Below are 22,649 nucleotides of genomic sequence, written 5' to 3'. Positions count from 1 at the left end.
GAGATAAGTGTATTTGGAGTGTTTTTTCCCTTCCTCGCTTTATCATTTATCTCCTTTCCCGTTGGTGTTCCCTCTGTTGTAGTTGTGTAGTTGTTGTATGCAAGGTGGTTTTGGTTTTTCCCTTGTACTGTCTCGTTCGTCTAAGTACTGTGTGTGGACATATTATTACTTGTCCCCTTTTGTTGTGATCGGGGTCCTTCTCAGGACTAGATTACTTAGGTGCAGGGATCCTCAGGAGGTAGGGGTTACGCTGGCGGCCTGGACCTCTGTACCTTTAACAGTACCTCCAGGTTGAGGGACTAGTCAGGGCCCCAGCTTAGGGTCAGCTTAGGCCCCCTACCTCCAGTATACAGAGACAGCGTGACATCCCCCTAGTGGTGACTGCAGACAGGATCTTATAATGTATCTCTGTATACAGAGAGGTCCCCCTCCAGTGGTGGTCAATGGTAACTTGGAGTTCCAGGTATCGAGGGTCATCGATTCACGCTTTAATCGCCGGTCCCTTCAGTACCTGGTTCATTGGAAAGGGTATGGTCCTGAGGAGAGGATGTGGGTTCCTGCGTCGGATATTAACGCAGACCGATTAGTTCGGGCCTTCCACACGACTCACCCGGATAAACCTGGCCCTGAGGGTCCGGAGGCCCCTCGTAGAAGGGGGGGTACTGTCACGGGTGTGTCGCCACGAAGATCGTCACGAGTACACAGCCTGACTTCTCGCAGCTGACTTGTTGGTGCTTTGTGTTTTTCGGCAGTGAGGGAGTTAATTCTCTCTCTCTCTGTGCTAGACGAGGTCCAGCCTCGCCCAGCTGCAATCAATACTGCTGTAGTGAGACTCCTTCAAATGCCTGCTGGTCTGTTTGGGAAGTGTCGGTGAAAGCATTTCATTCAGACTAACAGAGCGGATCGTGGTGTTTGGAGTTTCTGAGATAAGTGTATTTGGAGTGTTTTTTCCCTTCCTCGCTTTATCATTTATCTCCTTTCCCGTTGGTGTTCCCTCTGTTGTAGTTGTGTAGTTGTTGTATGCAAGGTGGTTTTGGTTTTTCCCTTGTACTGTCTCGTTCGTCTAAGTACTGTGTGTGGGCATATTATTACTTGTCCCCTTTTGTTGTGATCGGGGTCCTTCTCAGGACTAGATTACTTAGGTGCAGGGATCCTCAGGAGGTAGGGGTTACGCTGGCGGCCTGGACCTCTGTACCTTTAACAGTACCTCCAGGTTGAGGGACTAGTCAGGGCCCCAGCTTAGGGTCAGCTTAGGCCCCCTACCTCCAGTATACAGAGACAGCGTGACATTGTTCCTGTACGGTCAGACATAGCCATTACACAGCACACAGCAGGGGCACATTTATAAGAATATCTCAGCACAGGAACATTTTATTCAATCACATCCAATTGTGGAAAGTATTACCATTCCAAGATGCATTGCATAAAATCAACTTTAAAATTAACTTAGTTTGTGGGAAAACTCCTTTAAATCCCCTCAATTTTTACCACCTGTATATATTATACTGCTCTGGTACACTATTGTGGATTGCTCTCCGTCCTGCTTGTTCCTGTTAATTCTGTTTAACCCTGAGTGATATATTGGACGTGACCAGTGTATTGCCAGTCCAATCTCTTTACTTATCAATACAGTCTGTTCTCTTTGTCTTGAATCCATCAATCTTTTTGGCTCTGACTTGGTACTTGCCACTATCTCTCTTGTTCAGATCCGATTTTTTTTTATGGGTTTCCTGATATTGTTCTAAAGTTATAGTTTCCTGAGTTTCAGTGTGACGATTGTGATGTTACGTCAACAGTGATTAGACCTGACAGTATCATCCCACAGTGACATTTAAGTCACAGGTATGTTACATCATGGGGCCACTGAAGGTAATATGTGGCCATTGGATTAGAGGCCTCATTACGTAGGTTCTCCACCACTGCTCTAATTAACACTTTCTAAGCTGCATTTCTAAGCTTCGGCCCCAATACATTTGGTGGCACACAAAGAACGCGTGCAATGGACAAACTTTTATAGTGGAGACGAAGATGGAAGCCAGTGGCCAGTGCCGCACTGTGAATGTGTGCAATTACACTTTATGTTAACATGGTTTCGAAGGGAACAAGATGGGTATGTGCACGTACAATTCTATTGATCTGTCAAAGTTTTTGTCAGACTCTCTTTATCAATTTTTATACCAAAAGGACAGGGTCAACTCATATCAAGGAACTTATCAAAACACTGAAAAGTGTCCCCGGACTGTCAGAAGTGCTTTCAATCTCCTCCTACAATACCTATAATTCCTATCACTAAGATCATATACTGTATGTATGACGAAATTGCCATTGTGTCCAATGTTGTATGATTCCTTCTAAAATTTCACCTCCTGCTTTACAATTGTCAGGCAAGTGGATGAAAAATCAGCCTAATGTGTAGCCGATAATTTTAGCAGCACGCTCTACATAGTGATGATGGAAACTTTGGCACACATATACAGCGAGTAGGGCAACGCTTATGTTGTGAAATGACAATACACATAGAACTTTATAATATCTATTTCTAAATCTCCATTAATATGCAGCCTGGTGTAAAAACACAACATAGACAGGAGCCCCAAGCAGAAAGACACAATGCTTACTTACAGCACACATATCCTGCAGACAATGTTCCTGCTGGGACTAAATTAAAATTACTATGCCATCGCGTGACATGTCTTGGTGACAAGACATTAACACGTCACAACATATAATCATCAGCGAGGAGCGCACTACACTTTCTGCCACACAGATCTGTACTGTTTCTTCCATGGTTGCTTATTATCCCACCCCAAAGAGTCAGTGCTACTGTAGTATTAGAAGAAGACGTAGAATAGGAATGTCAATCTAAAACACTGTACCGTACTTCCATATATTCCTTTACAATACAAATTTTAAGCTCATATGCACAGCAATTTAGCGTTTTTCTGCCCTGCTTGTCATCATCAGTGTCATAATAAAAGAACAGGAATGAAGACAGAACATTTTTGTATGATCAAAAATATACTGAAAGCTTGCTCCTATCAGACTGGTGGAACATCCACCCGGTTATGTAGTATCTAAACCCTAGACACCTACCTCCGACACGTAGGGACAAAGGTAATAAATGCAAAGATGTATGCTGCTATTAGTATAAATGTAAAGCATGAGTAGTCTGACTAACTGGCCATTTGGCTTCTTCCTAAGGATCCATTCTCACAGAGGACAAACAGATTGTCATTAGTGAGGAGCGAGCGTGCTCGTTTAACTCTTTCACCGAGCGTGCTCTCCAAGTATCTTTGGCGTGCTCGTATATTATGTTCTAGTCCCTGCGTCTTTACAGCGGTAAATCATGCAGACGCAGGGACTAGAACATAATATACGAGCTCGCCAAAGATACTTGGAGAGCACCCGAGCACGCTATGTGAAAATGTTAAACGAGCACGCTCGCTCCTCACTAATCATCGTTCATTACAAGTTTACTAAATGAAAGGCAGGCCTGCTAAACTGTGATGATGGCATCCATCAAATGACGTCATTGCAACATCATCCCATCTTCAGGCCCAGTCGAAGGAGAACATTCACCCGGTCCCACATAGGGGAGGCCGTTCTCTCACACCAGGTTACAGGGGGAGCATGTGTGGCCTATGCAATGTGTGCATTTGATATACAACCCCAATTCCAAAAAAGTTGGGACGCTGTGTAAAATGAAAAGAAAACAAGAATGCAACAACTTGGAAATCTCTTGTAGCCATATTTTAGTCACAACAGAACATGGAACACATCAGAAGGTGGAACGTTAGACATATCTCAAATGAATTTTCTCAAATGAATTGGAAAAATGTCTATGTCTGAAACACTGTTTCAGAGAAAACAGTTTGAAAAGCTGGCTAGGGACTGTAGAGAGAGAGGAGACTCATCTGGTGCGGACCAAAACTGGTTGCTTTCTGCACCGCTCTAGTTGGATCATAGGTGTCTCTAACCTGTACATAGGGAGAGACCTGTCAATCAACTGGAACAGGGCAGGGAAAAGCCAGGGGGGTGGAGTCAGCCTAGTTAGGTCTCTCCCTTTAGTCACTTTTCAAACTCTTTTCTCTAAAACACCGGAGCATTTCAGACAAAGACATACCTAGCTACAATCGCACAGCCAGGCTCCGATTCCTACAGTCTGTGGCATGAGTTTAGTGCCAGCTTCGCTTTAATGGAAGTCTTGTCTAACCAAGGTTTTCTCAAGTAAAATAGTTTGGGCATTAGACTGTAACCATAAAAACTCACTTTCTGCCTCCTCTTCTCCTTCCTCTTGTCTTCAGTAGCTTGTAACATCTTTTCTTTCCATAAGTTAAAGAAATATGAGGGATCAGTGTAAAATCGAAGGCCATCTTTCCTGTCATCCCTAAAATGAGAGTAAAGCAGTTATTTGAGCTGAACTAAACAAATCTTGTAAAATCTTAAAATCTTCAGTTTTCTATGGGCCTAGAAGTGCTGATGGCAGACACACACACACACACACCACCAGCACAGCTGGACCCATGTTCCTTGGTAAAAACATTGTGTGTTCATCTGGTTGTAGAAGGGGCCTCACTTGAGACCAGTTAGAAAGTTTTTGTCTATCTGCTGGAATTCTTCCCTAAACATATATTTCTGCATAGAGCATATAGTGAGCATCTACAGGTCTAGATTCATTTTTATCATCATGTGAAACAAATAGGTCACATTCAAAATGAAGTAGATCCTGGTTTCAATGTTCTGAGTGCCAGCAGTGCTCAGATCTGCCAGTGACTTATTTTCCTATAGTGTGTAGCTTAAAGAAGCACTTCTCCTCCCATCAAAGTTTTATCCTCTTAATATATTGCAGTCATCATATTACATAGCACTGTGTACTTACAATTGCTCATTTTGCCTTTCTACCCAGTTAATTCTTCTCTTTTCCATTAGGTCTATGACATCACGTGATTAAAAACTGAATCCTTCTAAGCTCTATGTAGAAACAGGAGGTCAATTTTCCCTGCGTGAGTCATCACTGCAAAAGTCAGTGGCAGGGAGGAGGAGGGATCAGCTGGGTCAGGAGTTGAAGGGGGGAATACTTTTTGCAGGGAAAAGAGACTTCCTATTTCTACATAGAGCAGAGAAAAGAGAAGATTTTCCTGGGTAGAAAGGCAAAATGAGCAATTGTAAGTACACAGTGCTATATAATATGATGACTGTAATATAGTAAGAGGATAAAAACTTTGATGGGAGTGCTTCTTTAATGTTTTTCCCTATAAAGGGGGAATCCGTAAGAGCCAAAAGTTGAAAAAAAAAATCAATAAAGATCAACAACGTTCCCCCCAAAATCGTTGATCATGTTGTAGGGAACAAATTATGTAACAAAAAAATACATACTTAAAAAATTTGCAACATTTAAAACAAAAAAGTAAAAGAAATAAAATTTCCCTACTGCAAAAAATATAAAACAAAATATTTTTTTTTTCACAAAAATATTTTTTTCTTACATAAATGTAAGAAAAAAACAAAGGCCTACAAATCTTAGGTACCTAAATGATCATAATAACCTGGATAATTCATTCAATGGATTATTTTATATGAAATGTGAACAGTAAAAAATATAATCAAAACAAACTAAACCAACAACAACAAAAAAAAAAAAAAATTGCTTTTTTATATTTTCATTGCGAAAAAATTATATAAAAAACACAGTAACTTATACATACTGCAAAGTAGTGCTAAAAAATAATACAAACTGTTGCGCATAAAAGCCTCATACAGCTACATCAGATTATCCCTTAGAGGCAGCTTATTCTGATTCCTTCTTTTGCAGATTAACCTTTTTTAGAAAATGCTTATTTCCACCTTCTTTATCTGGGCTGCATAATAAACAGGAAAATCTTAGTATAGGGTTGAAAAATAACAATATTCTGTATGAAGTTCAAACTCAGGTTCTTGGCTAGAGGTGAAGGAAATTGTTGTGTTTTGCTGATTTATTTCCTATTGGGATGCATTGTGAATTAATTCACCATGTTTGTTAATATATGATTAAAATACATAAATTCACTCTTCCATTATATTTATGGATCAACAACTCGATGAAACAGCGAAAAGGGTGAATTCCTGCCAATTCTGAATACAAGGCTCCACCTTTGTCATTAACCTGCTGCATAGATTCAACACCCCCTCACAGTTAATATCTGGACAGATTCCCCCCCACTCTAGTGATGAGCCAGCATCTTCCTTATCCAAACAACTGGGTGTTAAGTAATTAGAGGGTGTTTCACATACTATTAACCCAGTATTGTGTGGAAGGAAAGAAACACTATACAAACACAATTCAAACTATTTTTAAATGTAGGTGTTTGGATAAGGAAAATACAAAAACACCATGGGACCCGCACATAACAGACCATGATTAAGACTTATCAGTCGAAACGCGTTGGTTTGTAATCTGGGCACTTGGTGGCTCCGTGAGGTGATCCACATCCAGACAGGGTGCAATCAACTCTGGAGAGCAGACTTTCCTCTCCCTCTCTTAGTTATAATGTTATTCAATAGGGCTCTGCGCATGTCCGATTTTTTCCTCGGACAGAGTCTGTCTGATAACAGAATCGCAGCTTGCCAGAGTTTGATCTGATATTTGGATCGCAGTCGGCCATACATATCTATGGAAGTCGAGTCTATGGAAAACATCGGACTTCACTCGGATGACATCAGAGTGCAGTTCGATTTTCACAGACTGACAGAATGGAGAAGATGGAGACATTTTTTTTCCATCTTCTTCTCATCTGAGAAAATTGAAGCACACTCTGATCAGACTTTGATGAGAGTGTGATCAGAATAATCACCCCGATTCTCTTGGATGAGAGAAAATATGATGGTGTGATCTTAGCCTACATATCCCTCATGGCAGGGCCGGCGTCAGCACCCAGCGCACCCAGGCAAGTGCCGGGGCCCTGAGCAGGCAGGGGGGCCCACTGGCGGTCGCGCACCCCACTGGGCTATGGGCGGAGGAGAGCAGTGCCAGCGCCCGCCCTTCTCCCCCGCTTGCTCAGGGCCCCGGCAGCCGGATACTTACCTCTCCCCGTGCCTCCGCTGATCCGCTGTCTTCCTGCTCTGCGCTCCCTGTGACGTCACAGGTCAGAGGGCGCGGTGACGTCTTTCCACCGCGCCCTCCCCTGAGCCGTCACAAGGAGCGCAGAGCGGGACGACGCCGGCAATGCTGGAGTCCGGACCAGAGCAGCGGGCAGCAGGTGAGGAGGAGGGAGGTGAGTATTTGATTTTTTTATTTTTTTAAAGTATGGAGGCACAGGGCATAATATGGGGGGGGGGGGGTGACATCCTGCATGGGGCATAATATGGGGGGGTGACATCTTGCGTGGGGCATTATAAAGAGGGGGGGGTGACATCCTGCATGGGGCATTATAAATAGAGGGGGGGGTGGCATGGGGCATAATATGGGGGGTGACATCTTGCATGGGGCATTATAAAGAGAGGGGGGGTGACAGACTGCATGGGGCATTATAAAGAGAGGGGGGGTGACATCCTGCACGGGGCATTATAAATAGAGGGGGGGTGGCATGGGGCATAATATGGGGGGTGACATCTTGCATGGGGCATTATAAAGAGAGGGGGTGTGTGACAGACTGCATGGGGCATTATAAAGAGGGGGGGTGACATCCTGCATGGGGCATTATAAAGAGAGGGGGGGTGGCATGGGGCATAATATGGGGGGGTGACATCTTGCATGGGGCATTATAAAGAGAGGGGGGGTGGCATGGGGCATAATATGGGGGGGTGACATCTTGCATGGGGCATTATAAAGAGAGGGGGTGTGACAGACTGCATGGGGCATTATAAAGAGAGGGGGGGTGACATCCTGCATGGGGCATTATAAAGAGAGGGGGGTGACATCCTGCATGGGGCATTATAAAGAGAGGGGGGGTGACAGACTGCATGGGGCATTATAAAGAGAGGGGGGTGACATCCTGCATCGGGCATTATAAAGAGAGGGGGGGTGACGTCCTGCATGGGGCATTATAAAGAGAGGGGGGGGTGACATCCTGCATGGGGCATTATAAAGAGAGGGGGTGACATCCTGCATGGGGCATTATAAAGAGGGGGGTGACATCCTGCATGGGGCATTATAAAGAGAGGGGGGTGACATCCTGCATGGGGCATTATAAAGAGGAGGGGTGACAGCCTGCATGGGGCATTATAAGGTGGGGAACAGCCTGCAAGGGGCATTATAAGGGGGGACGGACGGCCTGCATAGTGCATTATGTGGGGGGAACAGCCTGCATGGAGCATTATAAGGGGGGGGGGGACAGCCTGTATGGGGCATTATGTGGGGGGTAACAGCCTGCATGGAGCATTATAAGGGGGGGGGGACAGCCTGTATGGGGCATTATGTGGGGGGTAACAGCCTGCATGCAGCATTATATGGGGGCCAGTATCCTGTATGAAGCGTTATAAGGGGACCAGTATCCTGTATGGAGCGTCATATGGGGGCCAGTATCATGTATGGAGCTTTATATGGGGGCCAGTATCCTGTATGGAGCTTTATAAGGGGACCAGTATCCTGTATGGAGAGTTATATGGGGGCCAGTATCCTGTATGGAGCTTTATAAGGGGACCAGTATCCTGTATGGAGAGTTATATGGGGGCCAGTATTCTGTATGGCGCCTTATATGGGGGCCAGTATTCCGTATGGAGCCTTATATGGAGGCCAGTATTCTGTATGTAGCGTTTTATGGGGGCCAGTATTCCGTATGGAGCCTTATATGGGGACCAGTATCCTGTATGGCGAGTTATATGGGGGCCAGTATTCTGTATGGCGCCTTATATGGGGGCCAGTATTCCGTATGGAGCCTTATATGGAGGCCAGTATTCCGTATGGAGCCTTATATGGGAGCCAAGTATTCCGTATGGAGCCTTATATGGGGGCCAGTATTCCGTATGGGGCCATATATGGGGGCCAGTATTCCGTATGGGGCCTTATATGGGGGCCAGTATTCCGTATGGGGCCTTATATGGGGGCCAGTATTCCGTATGGGGCCTTATATGGGGGCCAGTATTCCGTATGGGGCCTTATATGGGGGCCAGTATTCCGCATGGGGTCTTATATGGGGGCCAGTATTCCGTATGGGGTCTTATATGGGGGCCAATATTCCGTATGGGGCCTTATATGGGGGCCAGTATTCTGTGTGGAGCGATTCGCCGGTTTCTGAGCTATTGTGGAATTTACAATAGATATCACTCATGTAATGTAAGAAGTGAAATATTCGGCATTGTACTATAGCGTCATATATATATTTCTCTGCGGTATCTGTGCATCATGAATCGTGGTATGTATTAAAGGGGCCCACTGAGACTCTTTTGCCTGGGGCCCAGAAAAACCTGGAGCCGGCCCTGCCTCATGGCCTCATTATCGCTAACAGACTTTAAATTCTGCATTATAAAACATACTTTTATATAGTATCCACATGAACTAATACCTTTCTACAATGCAGCATCAATTCTTGTACCTTAGTCGGAAAGGCAAAAGCTACCAAGATCCCGATCATTTACATTTACAGAAATTTCATCTCTAATGTAATACCTGCCGTTTGTGACCAGATGAAATGGCTGAGACCTCTGCAGCTCGGAGCCCTGGTGTCTGCTCCCCAGTCACCCTCATTAATAGCTATCATCCACCGCTGTGCTCAATACTAAACTTCTGTCCACCGCTCACAAGTTCCCTTTAACTCTCATTAGCAGAGATCTCAATAAACATTTTTCCCAGTTGCATTGCTGCAGAATTTCTCTAATCCAACCACAAGGCTGAATATTTTGGGGCTTTATAAATAAATGATAGAAATAGCAGATGTTGGCGGCTTCATGCATAGTAAGAGCTGAATGAATTCTGTTCTTGTTAAAGGAGCACTCTGTGCTTTTATTTATCTTTCAGTCTGATTAGTAATAAATATCCAAAAATAATACTGTCCTTAATTATCCTACTGAGTACTTTACTACCTTCATCAATGTCTGAACAACGTCTTCTGTATGGCCCAGAAGTAAGTACATGCCTACGACTTTCATGGAGGCTACTATCTGTAAAAAAAAATTGTCGGAGTGCTACTTTATGCATTCTTGGATTCTTTTTAGAGTAATGTAACCCAACTATCACATTTTCTTTAAATCAGTACCAAATCGAAAATGTCAATATACCTGTATGAATCCATGCTGCACCTCTAAAGGTAAACTGATTAACTTTACCAAATGTCTCTACTCATGTCTATACAACTACACATAAAGTAACATAGATAATCTGTCAAACAGGATTTCTCCCTGCAAACTATTTAAATGTCCATGTAGCTCTTTCAAAGAAAAGTCCAGCAATATCTTTTACATTGCCAGCCTGTTGCTCCATTACTGAAAAATCAACATTTTAATTGATATGTAAATGCCGCTGAAAAGCAGTAGATCTGAAGCCTCTGGCACTCCAGCTCTATTCCCCGCCCAGCGCCGCCTTCTCCTGCTTGACTGTCGGCTCCTATGCCTGAAGTCACAGAGTATAGAGGCTGTCAGTCAAGCAGGAGGAGGCACCGCTGGGCTGTTAATAGAGCTGGAGTGACAGAGGTTTCAGATCTACAAATAGCTCTTCAGCTTCATTTACATATCAATTCAAATGCTGATTTCTCAGTAACGGAGGAACAGACTGGCCATGTAAAGATATTGCTGGACTTGTCTTTGAAAGAGCTACATGTGCATATAAATACTTAGGGGTGTGAAATCCTGCTGACAGATTCACTTTTTGTGATAATTTGAGGCTGTTATTGTGATTTGGTGAACTAGTGAGTGAGTAAATAAAGCAGCCTGGGGAATGCAAAAGAACCAAATAATATGGCTGTTCAGGGTTGGGTGGTGATCAGTGAAATCTCAAATACCAAATATATAAATAATGTATTATATAGTGTTTATACATGTGCCTGGGATATCTCCGTACAGCACTGCATAATATGTTGCAGCTATATAAATAATGTTAAATGGCACATGGCTTCATATTCTCTGTATGACCTGTATGGGGTCAGGATGTTGAGTGGTGGAGGCTTGTCACCGCGTTGGTACATCTCCATAACTGGATTCGGGATGGAATTCCTTGATACCACCTGCTGATTCTGCACTGTGGAGCTTTTGAATGCTTTCCTCATATTTATGTCCTGCAATGATACTGTAAAAAACAAAAGAAAACCAAGGAAAAAAATTGATGAAAAATGGATAAATCGATACATACAAAATAACTAAATCAATATACAAGGCTTCACTAAATGTATGACTTTATATGAGCAGTATGTAGTGAGGCTGAGTACACTGGCTAATAGGAGAGCCTGACTATTGTGGGAAGGTCGATTTATATGCACTGTTTACTACGAAAAATTACAAAGCAGAATAAAATCGTACAAGGAGCCATGGGTCACTATCAACCTCCATACAACATTTTTTATTCAAGTTAACTTTCGAGTATACGCCAAATACTATGGCCCCGATTCATCATTTGCGTTCTCTCATAAGTCACTTTCCTTTTTGTCTTGTGGTATTACTTGCCTTTTTTGGCGTAAAATTCATCAAAATGGTGCACGCGATTCATAAATTTGGTGCACAGTCAAAAATTGGCTTTCTTCCTGTCTTGAATTATTATTTTGAGCCAAAGTACTGAAAAAGTACGCCAGTGAGGGACTTGAGTAAAGTTGCGCCAAATTTTGCACAACTAGAACAATGAATTGGGTGCAAACAAAAACACACAAAACTAGACAAATAACAGGCACAATGGTAATACTGAATTGGGGCCTATGTTTTACAATTACAGTTGTAATCAAAATTATTCAAACCACCATTGCAAATAATTTTTTTAGAAAAATGTACAAACTTTCTGCAATTATCCAATCAAACAAAAGTACTTTCACCAGAACAAAAGCGGTCAATTTTTATTCTTATTTTATTAACGCTGCTCCCCAGAGTATTCCACTCTATTTTTTTTTTTTTTAAATCTGCCATACGGACCAGAAATATGGGTCCTTACCAAGGAGGCATTGATCACAGGGTAATATTGCAGAGCAGCCTGAGGACACTCCCCCAGAGAATTTTGGGAACAACGCCCCCTTGGTAAAGGCCAAGCAAATTATCACTAAGTGAAAAGTCTTATATCTCTGGAACCAAATGGCGGATTTAAAAAAAATAAAAAAGGGAGTACTCAGGAGAGCATGAGGAATTAAATAAGTGCACAAACTGGGCACTTTTGATGAGGTGACAGGTCAATAATAAATTCAGCACAAAATGCCACTTTGAATGACTGCTGAAGTCTCAGAATGATTCAACCCCATCATGACGAGCGTCTTCCGTATGTAGTAGAGGCATCTTTGGCTGCTATAATCTTCTACAAACGTGATGCAGGCACCAGCTTCTGGCAGAATTTCTGGGGAATCCTAGCCCATTCCTCATTATTGGGTTTGTGTGCCATCACCGATTTCTTGAAATCCTATCAAATATTTCCTATAAAGGTCTATGTCAGCGTAGGTGATGGTTATTCCTGAATCTTCCAGGACTTCTGAAACCAAGCCTAGGTAGACTTTTAGGTACTTTTTTTTAAAGAAAAACAACACAACTGATATAATAAGTGATTAGATTATACCAAATTCAAACCAAAATACCACTTTTAAGGACTACTGCAGTCTCAGAATTCAAGCCTTTCATGACAAGTGTTTTTAGTATTTAGCTCTTATGACCTGCTGCAAACGTGATGCATAACCAGGCACCAGCTTCTGGCAGCGTTCCTATGGAATCCTAGCCCATTTCTCATGGGCAATAGTCTCCAGTTCACTAATATTCTGGGGTTGTCAAGAGAGTGGTCCAAAAAGTAAAAAAGATGACATCATTGCCTTACATGAACAAGGAATATGAAACACAAGAAAAGGCATTGACTGTGTCTAGAGATACAGCTGGAAGCAGAGTTCGCAAGTTGAAAGTTACAGGATGAAACACTGCGGCGTTTTGGGGAAAACATAGTTTGAAAAGTCAGCTGGGGACCAGTGGGAGAGAACTGATTAATCTGATGATGTCTCTGGCTGGCATCTCCCTGTTCTGCTCCAATTGATTGACAGATCTCTCCTGTTTACACACATGGGAGAGACTAGTTAATCAACTAACTGGAGTGGTGCAGGAAGTAGCTGGCTGAGGATGTCATTGGACTAGCCAAGTATCTCCCTATAGTTCCCGACCAGCTTTTGAAACTGTGTTTTCTCTGAAACGCTGCAGCATTTCAGAGTAAAACATACCTGTCCGCAGTCGCTCAAGCAACCTCTGATTCATGCTGGCTGTTGCTCGGCAGCAGGGTTGGACTGGCCCACCAGAAAACCGGAGAATCCTCCGGTGGGCCGTGGCTTCTCTTTCAGGAGAGTTCATAGTGCAAACCTTGCAGCTGCTATGGGGCTCTTGAGCGGGGGAGGAAGGTGAGCCCTCAGAATATAATCTTCTGGTGGGCCCAATGTTCTACACTCTGACACTGCTCGGCAGCATGAATCTAGTGACAGATTCCCTTAAGAGGAAGAGTGGCTATACTACCTGGACATGGTAGGAAGAGGAAGGTATCATTGGCTGCCACCAGATTCCTGAGGACACAGGTGGTCAAAATCCCTTCAGTGACTGCAAAAGATTTGGTGTCAGCAGTCACTGAAATTTCCTAGTAAAAAATGCACAGTAAGTTGCATGCTAAACACTGAAGCTTTCCTTGCTCCAACTCCAAGACATACATATCTTCTGACCTTAGAAGCCAACAAAAAGGTATATTCAAAATGCGCAAAATCACTAAATAAGCCACATAAGTTTTGGGATACTAATTTGTAGAGCAATGAAACAAAACTGCAACTTTTGGCATCTGTGGATCAGAGGTACTTCTGGAGGAGGAAGTATGAAGCTTATGGGGCATAGAAACGCAGCCTAAAGTTAAGCATAGTGGTGGCTCTATGATGCTCTGGGGCTGCTTTGCTCCCTTTGACACAGGAAACCTTTACCATGTGAAGGGCAAGATGGAATCAAAGAAAGTATCAGGAAATCATACGAGAAAATGTCATGCTTTCTATGAGGAAATTTGGATGACAGTAGACTTTCCAAATGACCAATGAAGCCAAGCATAGCTAAAAGTCCCCCAAGGTTTGGTTTCACAAGAAAACCTGGATTATTCTGGAGTGACTGTGACAGTCACTGACTGGAACCCCATAGAAAATCTTTGATGAGATTTGAAGAAGGCTATTGCAGCATGCAAACTCAAGAATATTAGTGTCCTAGAAGCCACTGTCAATGAGGAATGGGCTAAAATTCATCAGGAAAGCTGCTGGTGTTTCAATCATGTTTGTAGCCAGTCACAACAGCCAAAGGGGTTCTACTAAGTACTAGAGATGCTTGTCATGAAGGAGTTGAATAATTCTGAGACTGGAGTAGTTATTCAAAGTGGCCTTTTGTGATGAATTTGCAGAAACCAATTGTTATAATAGTTGTGTTGAGGTACTTAAATTGTTCTTGTTTGGTTTATTGCAAATGGCAGAGAGTTTGCTCGTTTTGCTAATAAATCCAATTTGCAATAGTGTTTGACTAATTTGATTGTAACTGTGCATTTCCATCAAGAGACACAAAGTAATAATGCTCAACAAAAAAAGCCAGAACATAGTCAATGAAATGACAAGAAATTACCAACTGCTGTAAGAAATCTACATGCCTTAAATAACAACAAAAAAAATAAGCAAGTATTCTGAGCCCATAAGTGCGGCCAAGAAAAAATGCACACCCTAGACAAAAAGGGATAGGGGGTGAATTTATTTTTGCCACTCTACTAGTCATCAGTATCCTGAATTGGCGTTGCATCATTTCTGTTTGCCATTTGGTCAAAATAAGCTTTATACTTCTTTCCTTTTTACTAGGCACAGCAATCAAATACTCCAGAGAGACATAAAAACTCAGGCGAAAGATAATTGGCACAGAACTGGCCACAGAACACATAGCAAAGCTGTTTTACAACACAGCACAAAAATTTTTTGGGCTATCTGGCCACTGGCTGAACATTTTACAGCGCCCAAGCACACCATAGTCCAAACCATTCTTCATGGTGATGATGGGTCCCACCGACCCTGGCACATACTGTCTTTCCCCAGACTGGACACAAAATAGGAAAATATCACCAGCCTTTCATTGAGCTTATCCACCTGGATCCTAATGAACTTAATTAACCAGCTCAAAACATGGATAGGTATAGTAACATAGAAACATAGAAAGGTAGAGTTGGAAGGGACCTCCAGGGTCATCTGGTCCAACTCCCTGCTCAATGCAGGATTCACTAAACCATCTCCAACAGATGTCTATCCAGCCTCTGTTTGAAGACTTCCATTGAAGGAGAACTCACCACCTCTCGTCGCTCCTCTCGTGCCATCTCTAGTGGCAGTCTGTCAGCCTTAAGCCCCTCATATATCTTAGATGGCTGACGGCTGAATGATGGCTTGGCTATTGTTCGGCTGGCAGCCATCTCGGCCATGTCTCTCTTATACAGGTGCCCTTTGTCTGTTGCATACACCTGTTTTCTAGGAGACAGCTACTGACAGACATATTTGGAGGTGGCTTATCTCAGGGGAAACTAAAGCAATGCAGTCCCAAAGCGGACATGCTGAAACCTTAACTCCTTCGACAATCATCTGTCCGTTGCTCCCATACACATTAGACTGTCGACTGAACCTGTTGGTATCAGCTGACATTAGACTAAAGGCTCATTCAGACGTCCATGCCAACTGGTCCAAGCATGGACCTCTAATGCATAAGTATTAGCCGCAGCACTCCCGGCCCATGCGTGAATGCTTCAGAAATTTCTACAAAGCTGTCACCCCAAATTTGGGAGACCCGTGGCTCATCCGTGCACGGCGGTTCGATCTTGGACTAATTTGCATGGACGTCTGAATGAGTCTTAATGAGTATTGGAGGCTTTCGTAATTCCACTTTTCATCATTTTGAGCTATGCTTGGGATGACTCATTCAGGTACACTACATAACAGTGTAAGATGATAAAATACATACAAGTCTGATATATCCTACAGTGTAAAACGTTATGACGTGTTCGACGCTTTGGGTTCTGCACCCTACCATTCCTGTTCTGCAGTGTCTAATGAGTAACAAAGAGGGATTCATGTGGAGAATATTATTATCTGTATTGTGCCGATGACAAACCCTTTCTAATTGTAGTTTCTTTAATGTAAAAGCAAGAAGTGCCATTACATTAGAGTGGCATGACCTATGCCGCAGTTTACTTATCCTCCAATTAATAAGCACATGGCCTGATTATTTAATTAATAGGACTAACAGCAAGGAAATCTAGCACTTAGGAAACAAATGCTTAATACAAGTAGGTCGCCTCCGTATGGCCACCCTTTCTGAGCCAAAAGGGCAGAAGTTCTTAATTGAAATTTTCATCTGGTCAATTACTGCCAGGCTCTGGAGATTTATGGACAGCATTTTTTTCTTATGGAATTTTAACAACTGTCTCTTAGAGCTGATACTATGACCGCATAGACTTTATGTATGACTTCAGAGGTAATCAGGACTCCACTGTCATGATGAAACATCACAGAAAGATATTACATTGAAAGCACTAAGGTGTTACATACGCTTAAAGCATAAGTCATCCCATACTCCAATGTACAACTATCCATTTCAATCATATCTCTCTTCAGCATTTTAATCCCTTAGAGCTGCAGCTAGTTTTGGTCATTGTTTTTCATTCTTGCACCCTTACCTATGAAAACCATAACTTTTTTATCTGTTGATAAAGCTGCATGAGGGATTGTCTTTCAGGGAAGTAAGGATTTTAACAGCATTTACCTGTTACCTTTATTCTGCATGCCGATATTATAAATTACAAGATGATACAATAACCAGTGATGGATTAACATGAGGGTCCCTGTCACTTCATCGCCTTACCCAGCGGCACGATCGTGGAGTGCCAATGGTTTGTCATGATAGCCAGGCTTTAGGCATAGTAAGGGCTTCATAGGGGATAGTTAAAATTACTATACACTTATATACTTGAGTATTACAATGTATTTCATAAGCAACCCAATCATTGCATGGTAAGTAAAAATAGTTATTATAAAAAATAAGAAAAAAAGTCAATTTTTTTTCCAAAAAATAAAATTAAAATCATCCCTTTTTCCCCATAAAAAAAAACAAATATTAAAATAATCATATCATATTTAAAAGTCTGAAATGTTAAAAAATTACATTATTTATCTAGCATGGTGAACATTACAAAACATAAATAGAAATGGCAGCTTTGCCAGTTTTAGGTCACCTCACTTCCCCCCAAAAAATGTAATAAAAAGCGATCAAAAATGTTGTATGTACCTCAAAAATGTACCAACAACAACTACAGCTTGCTCATAAAAAATATACCCTCTCACAGCTCTGCCAACGGAAAAATAAAAAAAGTTATGGGACTCAGAAAATGGAGACACAAACTATGTTTCCATATTTTTAAGCAGTAAAACATAAATTACCATGTAGATTTGGTCTCTCTGTACTCACACCAGCCTGCACAATATAATGACCAGGTCATTTTTACGCAACAGTGTGGGTCGTAAAGACTTAACCCAGATGAGATTTTTTTCATTGTTTTTCAGTACATTATATGACAAATTATATAAGGGCATTCAAGATTACAACTTGTCATACCAAAAAAAAAGTCCTCCTATGGATATCAATGGAAAATTAAAAAGCAATGGCTCTTGAAAGACATAAAGGGAAAAGCAAAGTACCTCCGATCTACACTGCTTTATTGCCATTCAGTGTAACTTGAAAAGGTACCTTGTTAGGCAGTGCCTAAGAGGTGTACGAAACTAACACACCTAGGGGTCACTGTTGGTGGCATGACAGAAGGAGCCCCTCCTTCTGTCTAACCACCTAAGTATCATGTTTACTATTGACCATGGCATCTAAGGCGTCAAATGACCTGTAATAAAGTGATCTCCGCTCTCAGCCTTTGCAGCTGGAGCCCCCCTGTATAAAGGAGAGGTTAAAGGAATATTGTCAAGTTTGAAAGTTGTGCACAGGTTAGGGAACAACTTTCTGATCACTGGGGACCCAACAGTCAAGGCCCAGAGCAGCTGAATGGAGCGGAGGCAGATAACGAGCACTACCGCTCTATTCATTCTAATGGGAGTGCTTAAGATCGGTCATCTGCACTACTCTGTAATCTCCGGCGCTCCCATTAAGAGTGAGTGGAGTGGTAGAGCACATGATCAACCTCCACTCCATTGAGATTGTACGCTGAAGAGCCCCAGGTGTCAGTATTGCTGGGGGCCACTGGGGTCAGTAAGTTATCTATAATACTGTGGATAATTTTCAAACTTGAAATACCCCTTTAAGTGAGAAAAATAGAGATATTGAGAGAAAATAAAGAATAAAAGCACTTCATGTTTTCTTAGCAGTAGCAAGATGTCTTTGACCTCTACATATCCAGGATCGATACTCACTTACCACAGGAAATTTACTCTTGTATAACAAAAAGCACTTAGTGATAGCAAGGTGTTGTACCGGATTAATACAGAAGCTGGCACAATTCTGTATTTTTGCTATTACTTTTCTTGCATTACCCCATGGGTTAACCCATTGCGTAGGTGATATGTGACCGTGTTATATTGACAATACAGAAATTAGACATTTACTTACTATTTAATACACTAATCAGCTTCAATATAGATATCATTTTTAAAGAGGTTGTCTCATTATTGTTATCCACTTTAGGCTAAGGCTACAGAGCGACATGTGTAGCGTGACAGCAATTCTCAGTAAAGTCACATATCTAAAAACATTTGAGCAACTAATCTGTGAAATATGGTTGTACAACTATTTTATAGCGGCTGATTCTTCCAAGTTAAGTTGCCGTGGAATAACCATAGACATCGATCGAATCCATGTGCCCAAAAAGGAGCTTATAAATCCACTGCGTATTACTTTTTACTGAAATTAACTGTTTTTAAACTTCGTTGAGCAAATTTGTTACATATACATAGACAGGTGAGGAAGAAATGCTGCAAAGTGAGAATGATTTCCAATATACAGTGGCTTGTGAGAGTATACACAGCCCTTGGCATTTTTCATGTTTTGCTACCTCAAAACCTGGAATTTCACAGTTTTTTTTAAGGTTTGCATCAGTTAATATAAAGAACATGCCAGCAACTGTGAACCTTTGGTTTTATTTTAAGTGTGAAACAATCAACAAACAGGACAAAATAACTGAAAACGTCAATGTGCATAACTATTCACTCCCCTAAAGTTAGTACTTAGTAGAGCCTCCTTTTGTGGTAATTACAGATGCAAGTCATTTTGGATAAGTCTCTCTGAGCTTTCCACATCTTGCTACTGTGATTTTTGCCCATTCCTCAAGGCAAAACTGCTCCAGCTCCTTAAAGTTAGATGGTTTCCTCAGGTGAACAGCAATCTTCAAGCATGACCACAGATTCTCAATTGGATTAAGGTCTGGGCTTTGACTAGGCCACTTACACGTTTCCCCTTAAACCACTTGAGTGCTGCTTCAGCAGTATAATTTGGGTCATTGTCTTGTTGGAAGGTGAACCTCCATCCCAGTCTCAAATCACTGGCAGACTGAAACAGGTTTTGCTCAAGAATATCCCTGTATTTTGCACCATCGATCTTCCCCTCGACTCGGACCATTTTCCCTGTCCCTGCTGCCAAAAAACATTCCCACGGCATGATGCTGCCACCACCATGTTTCACTGTGGGGATAGTGTTCTTCGGGTGATGAGCTGTGTTGGTTTGGCATCTGACATAGCGTTTATCTTGGTGGCCAAAACGTTCAATTTTGGTCTCATTTGACCACAGCACGTTCCTCCATACATTTGGGGAGTCTCCCACATGTCTTTTTGCAAACTCAAAACTAGCCGTACATTTTTTGTGTGTAAGTAAAGACTTTTTTTCTGCCCACTCTTCCATAAACAACACATCTATGGAGTGTATGGCTTATTGTGGTTGTATGGACAGATACTCCCGTTTCTGCTTGGGAACTCTGCAGCTCCTTCAGGGTTACCTTTGGTCTCTGTGCTGCCTTTCTGATTAATGCCCTCCTTGCCCAGTCTGAGAGTTTTGGTGGGCAGCCCCCTCTTGGCAGGTTTTTGTGGTACCATGTTCTTTCCATTTGATGATAATGGATTTGATGGTGCTCCGGGGGATCATCACAGATTGGAATATTTTTTTATAGCCCAACCCTGACTTGTACATCTCAACAACTTTGTCCCTGACTTGTTTGGAGATCTCCTTGGTCTTCATGGTGTTGTTTGGTTAGTGGTGCCTCTTGCTTAATAGTCTTCATGAAAGAATTGTTGCCAAAAAGACAAATCTTTGACATGGCAATAAGGCCAAGAAACTCGCGGGGTGTTCTGTATTGACGAGCCAAATTTTTAAAATATATGGCTGCAACAGATGGAAATTTGTATAACGAAGGGCAAGAGAGTGGTACAATAATAAGTGTCTGTAGGCAGCAGTGAAGCATGGGCGAGGGTCCCTGCAAATTTGGGTCTGAAAATGGAGTGAGGGGATTTGGTCAGGATCAATGCTGAGAAATTTAGGCAAATACTTATTCATTATGTAAAATCATCTAATTGGCTCCAAATGTATTTTGTAGGACAACTACCCCAAACATTTAGCCATTTTCATTAAGAACTACCTTCAGCGTAAGAAGAACAAGGAGTCTTGGAAATGATGATATGACCTCCACACAGATCCCTAAGCTCCATATCTTTGAGTCTGTCTGGGATTACATGAAAAAACAGAAGGATTTGCACAAGCGATGTCCACAGAAGATCTGTGGTTATTCCTCCAAGATGTTTGGAAGAACCTCCTTGCAGAGTTCCTTCAAAATCTGTGTACAAGTGTGCCTAGCAGAAGTGATGCTACTTTGAAGACAAAGGGCGGTCACACCAAAAATTGATGTAGCGCCTTAGATTTCTCTTTTGTTCATTCAGTTTGCATTTTGGTAATTGATAAAAATAAACTATTAACACTTCTATTTTTGAATTAATTCGTACTTTGCAGCATTTTGCACGCACCTGTCTAAAACTTCTGCACAGTTCTGTGTATAGGAATATTATACATTTTATATATAAATGTGTACATGTACATATATAAGGGAAAGGAGGCAGCGCACCAAAGAAATTTTTGCAAAAAAAGTGATCTGCCTCCTTTTCCTTTACAATATTACAAGACAACTTGAGTATAAGTCTTGGAGGCTTAACACCCCAAAACTGAATATTCTGGTTCAACTTCACTGCAATTTTTATAGATGATGGTATTTAACATTTTTGTGCCGTCTGCTGGAATGTAAGGGGGAGATTGATGGAAGCTGTGTAAAAACGAAACTGTCCACAGCACCGAATAACAGTGCAGATGTCATTTTATATCCTAATCTTGAAAATTCAAAACTGCCCTCTGATTTGTTGCTATAGTCTACAAAGACAGTTTTTCTTTTATACAGTTTTCATAAATCAGTCATAATGAAACCCCCAAAATAATGCATTACAGCTCTATGATCTGATGTGAATTTATAAGACTTCTAACCTTCCGTCTCTGACCATCAGGTACTGATACAGTTCTTGGAATTTGCTAATTGAGGACTTATCTGAATTGGAAGCCCCCAATTAGCTGTATGTAAAGAATGATAAGTTATAAATCATTCAACATAAGTGCAAAAATAACTATTATATGAATCACTGGTCCCATAATTACCACATAATAATAAATGTCAGGGATATGGCGTGAATCATTACCTTCTTCCACAGTGGAGTCTAACTGAGTTACTTTGATGACAAGCAAGTCCACTCGCTCCTGCAGTGAATTCATCCGCATGTAGAAACTGTTTGCTTCATTAAACAGCTCTCCAAAGATGTCCTCCGCATGTCGACCTGCATCATGGACAAAGCAAGAAGAACTAATACAATTACCAAAACCCAAAACAATAGAGCAACTATGTATTTCTATTTAATCACAAACAATAAACGTTTGGATCTGGATTTTGGCTTAACTTAAAACCTTATCATGTTAAATAAATTGTTGGCACTTACAATACCACAGTTGCATTTTACTCCACTTTATAATAACCCTTGAGACTACAACACTTAAGACCCTTAGCTTTAATACAAATAATAGTGTCTATAATAATCCTGGCAGCACAACTCAAGAGAAGTGAGACCCCCCCCCAAAGCAAACCAGAACCCCGCTTTAATGGCTGCAAACACAATAGAGAAGGTCATAGCTATAACTAAAAGAGTTCAGAAGCAGAAAAACAGGCAAACAAATATTATAAATGAAATCCTAAATACAAAATAAATAGGTTACTAAAATAAGTTAGTTGATAAAATGTAATTAGCAATCAGACTGGTTTTGGCTAAGGAGGTAATCGCTATAGAAAGGAAATGGTCACTGTCTTATGATGCAGATGACTCGCCCCCTGGGCCGTGGGGCACTCGGATCCGGGCAACAGGGCAATGATGGGGGTAGTAGTGGCAACCCGGTCCGTGGCTCAGGGTGGTCAGACCAATGGCAGTCTTCTATATGTTTTGCAATGTCCGACTACGCCACCCGTG

At 41.8% G+C, this 22,649-nt stretch overlaps 1 protein-coding gene across 4 annotated transcripts in view; it reads right to left on the bottom strand.

Annotated features, from left to right (window-relative positions):
• Positions 1–22,649, bottom strand: part of LOC141154697 (actin-binding protein WASF3-like) — a 116,429-nt gene that overhangs the window by 10,041 nt on the left and 83,739 nt on the right. For all 4 annotated transcript variants that reach the window (XM_073641029.1, XM_073641032.1, XM_073641030.1 and 1 more), the window contains exons 3-5: positions 21,834–21,968; positions 11,041–11,194; positions 4,270–4,387 (exon numbers count right to left, since the gene is read on the bottom strand). In XM_073641029.1, coding sequence (XP_073497130.1) covers positions 4,270–4,387; positions 11,041–11,194; positions 21,834–21,968 — 407 coding nt within the window. The remainder of the gene's footprint in view (positions 1–4,269; positions 4,388–11,040; positions 11,195–21,833; positions 21,969–22,649) is intronic.

This window comes from Phyllobates terribilis, unplaced genomic scaffold (assembly GCF_046119375.1).
Source record: "Phyllobates terribilis strain yellow unplaced genomic scaffold, ASM4611937v1 Scaffold_7__3_contigs__length_470593459, whole genome shotgun sequence".
Taxonomy (NCBI): domain Eukaryota; kingdom Metazoa; phylum Chordata; class Amphibia; order Anura; family Dendrobatidae; genus Phyllobates; species Phyllobates terribilis.
This window is presented reverse-complemented; position numbering and strand designations above follow the sequence as displayed.